Source organism: Pyrus communis, chromosome 1, assembly GCF_963583255.1.
Source record: "Pyrus communis chromosome 1, drPyrComm1.1, whole genome shotgun sequence".
NCBI classification, from domain to species: Eukaryota; Viridiplantae; Streptophyta; class Magnoliopsida; order Rosales; family Rosaceae; genus Pyrus; species Pyrus communis.
This window is the reverse complement of record NC_084803.1, coordinates 42,705,575-42,710,866: the sequence shown is the minus strand read 5'-3', so window position 1 is coordinate 42,710,866 and position 5,292 is coordinate 42,705,575. Positions and strand designations below refer to the sequence as shown.

At 40.0% G+C, this 5,292-nt stretch overlaps 1 protein-coding gene across 1 annotated transcript; it reads left to right on the top strand.

The window, feature by feature from the left end:
* The first annotated feature begins 1,085 nt into the window (after window positions 1–1,085).
* LOC137716231 (phosphoribosylamine--glycine ligase-like) lies at window positions 1,086–4,202 on the top strand. The gene is made up of 4 exons (XM_068455658.1): window positions 1,086–1,417; window positions 1,938–2,311; window positions 2,493–3,023; window positions 3,469–4,202. The coding sequence occupies exons 1-4, from the start codon at window positions 1,198–1,200 to the stop codon at window positions 3,889–3,891; spliced, it is 1,548 nt and encodes a 515-aa protein (XP_068311759.1). The 5' UTR covers window positions 1,086–1,197; the 3' UTR covers window positions 3,892–4,202.
* The last annotated feature ends 1,090 nt before the right edge of the window (window positions 4,203–5,292 follow it).

Sequence of the window (5,292 nt, the reverse complement as noted above, 5' to 3'; positions counted from 1 at the left end):
TTCCTTCCCTTGGTGTATGGTTGAACGCCCTTTTTGTCTACTATAATTTGTTTAATTTTTTGACTGTCTTTGTGCTTTCAATCTGAACAATGTGAATCTTGTGCTTCCTCAAACCAAAACGATAATTAGTTTCCACACTTGATCTTCGTTCTTGATTTTAATACGAATGAAGTGCTTACGAGATGGACAGAACGGAGCATGTACTCTTCACAATGAGTACAGCCTCGGACTGTTCGAATTTGATCCTGTACTCTTCGCAATGAGCTTTGATACCGGAAACTCAGCTATCTACACAACATTGCGCCCTCCTCTCGTCTGGAGAAGAGCGAACGATACTTTTTTGAAGTGCTAAAAGCAGCTCGAGAGAGAACGTCGATGTGCTTTTGGCTTCTTTATCTGCTTCCATGAGAAGGCTGTTTGGATTTTGAGGAGCATTTAGGAGAGTTAGTAATGGGGGAAGGAAGCATGGCAATTGCAAAGGAACGCGATGATTTTCTTTACTTGTACAAATCATGTATGTGTATAATTCTCTTTTGACTTGTAAGGTGATGAGAGAGATACACGCATATACAACATCTTTATACAAAATACCAAAAAATCACACAAAAGACTGGAGCCCTTAGGTTGCAGATGAAAGTTACGTATATCTGAATCGGGCGAAAGAAATGAGGAAATCGCCTTAACTACATTTTTGGTGCGGTAGAGACAACCCCATATATTTAGGGTTGAACTTATTTTGTTTGGGTAGCAAATTTTAACACTACTCTTAATCCTTTGCAATCCAAATTGATGATTTTAATTTTTTCTGCCCTAGTCATAAAATTAACGGATCACTCAGTACTACGGTCTGGTGGTCTTAGCTTCGAATATCGTGAATGGCGAATTTGATACCAAATTAAGCTGTCCATTGTGTGACTTTGCCGAACTCTCTCTTCCTTTAATGTAAACATATCGATGTATTAAAAAAAAATCTCATTTAATTTACTTTTTAAATTTCTTGTTTCTTTAATTAGTTCGAGCGTCTTAAACCCTCAGTCCTTGGAAAATGACGCAAACACCCAAAACCCCCCAAACCCATCGTCATCTTTATTCTTCCTTCCAATTTAAATTTGCGCGCAGGATAGATTCTCTGATTTGCGGAACACAAAAGGGGAGAAAACAGACAGGACACATACATTCTCTGATTCCTAGGAAATAATGGGTTGTACGACGTTGGACCTCGCCGGAGCTGTTTCTCTCAAGCTCAACAACGACACCCACTTCCTCCGCTGCTCTCCGAAGCCCTTCCTCGCCTCTGTGGGGTCCATCCGCTCTCGCCGCCATCACAACGGCTCCCCATCCACCCTTCTCACTTTTCGTGTTCACAAATCACCGCCGTCCCTTTCCCTTCGCGCCCAGTCTGCCACTGTTGCTCCTGGTACTTCCGGCAAAAAATAAAAACACCCTCTCATATTTTACTTCGTTTGATTTTTTTTATTTCTTTCAAATTTTCATGCTTTCTGGTTAATCATATCTGATTTTTGGTGTTTTGTTTTTTATTATTTTTTTAGAAATTAATTCATATGTATTTCTCAGTTTCATTTTTTATTGAAAAAATATTTAAAATTGCAACTATCATTACTTTAGTGGAATATGGCAATATCTATATAGGGGACGGATCTATGAATGATCGATGAATCTTGTTCTAAAAGATTGACGGTTTGAATCGTTGAAATATATTACAAAGTAGACAAGAAAAAAACTTGTATGAAAAGTTTGTGTAAAAAAGTGGTGCCACGGACCCACGCCATATATATATGCGTATGCAATGCATGAAAGTTTAATTATGTTTGTGTATATATATATATATATATATATATATATATATTTGGTGTAGATAACTATGTAGGTAGGAATGTATGTGTATAATGATTTAGTGTTGCTTGTTGATGCTACAGTAGAGCGGGTGGTGGTTTTGGTGATTGGGGGAGGGGGAAGGGAACACGCTCTTTGCTACGCATTGAAGCGATCCCCTTCTTGTGGTACTGTCTTTTGTGCCCCTGGCAATCCCGGAATTTCCACCTCTGGGGATGCCACTTGTATTTCAGACCTCGACATTTCTGATAGCTCAGCAGTCATTTCATTCTGCCGCAAATGGGGTGTGGGGCTTGTCGTTGTTGGACCGGAGGCCCCTCTTGTTGCTGGTCTCGTAAATGATCTGCTTGAGGTTGGAATCCATGCTTTCGGCCCTTCATCCGAGGCTGCTGCTTTGGAAGGGTCCAAGAACTTTATGAAAAGTTTGTGCGACAAGTATGGAATACCTACTGCTAAGGTTTGTATTACGTTTGATATTATGTTATAAAAGGGTGTTGTTAACTTCAAACATTGCTTGCTTATGATCGTTAGAACTCGAAAATGATAATGAAAAACGATTGGCATTGCCTTTTCAGTTCTTGTGTCGTTATTTTCATAAAAAAACAAGAGCTAACTAATGAATTGATTAATTGGTGCAGTATCAAACGTTTACAGACCCACCTGCTGCAAAACAATATATACAAGAGCAAGGGGTGCCTATTGTCGTTAAAGCTGATGGATTGGCTGCTGGGAAAGGAGTTATTGTCGCTATGACTGTGACCGAGGCTTTTGATGCTGTTGACTCAATGCTAGTAAAAGGTTCTTTTGGGTCTGCAGGTTGTCGTGTCATTGTTGAGGAATATCTGGAAGGAGAAGAAGCGTCTTTCTTTGCACTGGTGGATGGAGAGAATGCTATTCCTCTGGAATCTGCTCAGGACCATAAACGTGTTGGGGATGGCGATACGGGGCCTAATACTGGTGGAATGGGTGCATACTCACCAGCCCCCATCCTAACTAAAGAACTTGAAGATTTAGTCATGAAATCCATCATTTACCCCACAGTGAAAGGCATGTCAGCCGAGGGCTGCAAGTTTGTTGGGGTTTTATATGCTGGACTCATGATAGAAAAAAAGTCTGGCTTACCTAAACTGATAGAGTACAATGTACGTTTTGGCGATCCAGAGTGTCAGGTCAGTAAACAGATCACTAGTAGATACCTATATAAATGATTCATTTGTTCATTTTAAATGCGGAGGATTAGGAGTTACTAGAAATCTCACACAGTCGTTTAATGCATCTCATGTTGGTTTTACCATTTGGGAAGTCTTTATCAACAATTTTTTGCTAATTTTACAGCCAATAGTTTAGGTTCAGTAGTTGCAAGGTGGCTTTATGTCTGTCTCTCATTCTTTCCAAATCCTTTTCTTTTAATCGAAGGAATGGGTTGCGGTATGAGTTGATGAAAATTTGAATTTATCTTAGTCTACCTATTAGGTTGGTGTAGGAATGGTAGTATGGAAGTTTGGAACTTAGGCATGGAAATTGCTTATTTTTTTCCATCTTATTCAGATCGTGTTGCTGTTGAATAACATGTTAACAACAATTTTCGGTGTTTTTTGGCTTAATGATAAACAGGTTTTAATGGTTCGCTTGGAGTCTGATCTGGCACAAGTTCTACTTGCAGCTTGTAGAGGACAGTTAAGTGAGGTGTCGTTGAACTGGTCGACTGGGTCAGCCATGGTGGTGGTAATGGCAAGTAAGGGGTACCCAAGTTCATATGAGAAGGGAAGTGTGATCCGTAACCTTGATGAAGCAGAAGCTGTTGCCCCATCTGTTAAGGTATTTCATGCTGGAACTGCACTGGATTTAGATGGCAATTTCATTGCTGCTGGGGGACGTGTTCTTGGGGTGACCGCCAAGGGAATAGATCTCAAAGAGGCATGCGATCGGGCATATCAAGGGGTTGAAGAAATTAATTGGCCGGGAGGGTTCTACCGCCGTGATATTGGCTGGAGAGCCCTTCCTCTTCCTCAGAAACAATTTGTGAGAGGAGGTTAAACATTTGTACTAAAAAAGAGAGAATTCAGAGTTTCTATTCAAATTGCAGGTGTATGACATTCAGGACCATAAATGTGAGTTATTACCAACAGTTAATAGGGAAGCTTATATATCTCACCATCACATGTCCATATATCACATATGCTATGAGCTTGGCAAGCCAATTCATGCAATCTCCTATTGTTGATCATCTTCACATTGTTAAGAGAATTTTGTGCTACCTCAAGGGTTCAATAGGGCAAGGAATCATCATGCATAAGAATAAGTCCATTGCAATTAGTGGTTTCACGGATGTAGATTGGGTTGGGAATGCTCTTGATAGAAAATCTACCACAGGCTATTGTACGTTTGTGGGGGGCAATCTTGTTACTTGGAAGAGCAAGAAGCAATAAGTAATTGCTTGTTCCAGCGCAGAGGTTAAATATCAAGCCATGATAGCCACTTCTTGTGAACTTATTTGGCTTAAAGGGCTTCTTTCAAATTTAGGGTTTCCTACTCCGTCCTTTATGTCCCTTATATGCGATAATCAAGCAGCCATGCACATCGCTGTCAACCCTGTGTTTCATGAAAGAACCAAACGTATCAAAGTAGACTGCCATTTCATTAGAGCTCAAGTTCAAAATCAAGTCATACGGACCATCTGCACACGAAGCCATGATCAACTAGCATATCTCTTTACCAAGGCATTGACATCCATTTTTTCGTTTTTTGGGCAAGCTTGGCTCAATTAACCTCCTCAATCCAGCTTGAGGGGGAGTGTTGAAGGAATGAAGTGTGTCCCGATGGGTTTAGGGTAAGCTACCATGGGTGTATCTCTATGGTAACCTTAAGCCCATACTTGTTGTAAATCAGTTTTTCCTTAATTTAAGGGAAATGGCTGATTAGTGTAAAGTAGATAAAACCTTTCCTTAATCTAAGGAAGGTGACTGATTGGGTGAAGTAGGTTAGCTCTAGTTGGCTGTGATAGACAACCCTCTCTTTCTTCCTGTTAGTCAGCTACTTGCTGCAGCTAACTTCCCGGTCCTCTTCTTTCCTCCCTCTCTCATATATACCTTGTCTCTTGTACATTACAGAGATATAAAAAATAAATTGAAACTTAAAGCTAGAAAATCCACATGTTTGTATCCAGTTTCAATGTATTGGTTTGGATTGTTCATCTCCATTGCTTTTTCAGCCGCTGTTCTTTTTCTTGTCTACTTGCACGAGTTATGTGGTTTATGAACACCATATGGTTTCGAGCATATCTTTGCACGCTTCTCGTAGCACAAATTTGTATATGTTTATAGATTAATGTTCCGGATTGCTAGTTTGGCCGTTACTTTGATAGGTTGTTTGACTGGTGGTTGCATGTTCTTGTACGGAAATTACGCATGGAGATTGAGTTTTTTTTTTAAAATTAAT

What these genes read in the sequence shown, in the direction of transcription:
- LOC137716231 (XM_068455658.1), top strand. Translation starts at nt 1,198, where the DNA reads ATGGGTTGTACGACGTTGGACCTCGCCGGAGCTGTTTCTCTCAAGCTC. An exon ending in GTCTGCCACTGTTGCTCCTG is followed by an intron (nt 1,418 to 1,937) that starts GTACTTCCGGCA and finishes TTGATGCTACAG; the next exon opens with TAGAGCGGGTGGTGGTTTTG. An exon ending in TTGGCGATCCAGAGTGTCAG is followed by an intron (nt 3,024 to 3,468) that starts GTCAGTAAACAG and finishes AATGATAAACAG; the next exon opens with GTTTTAATGGTTCGCTTGGA.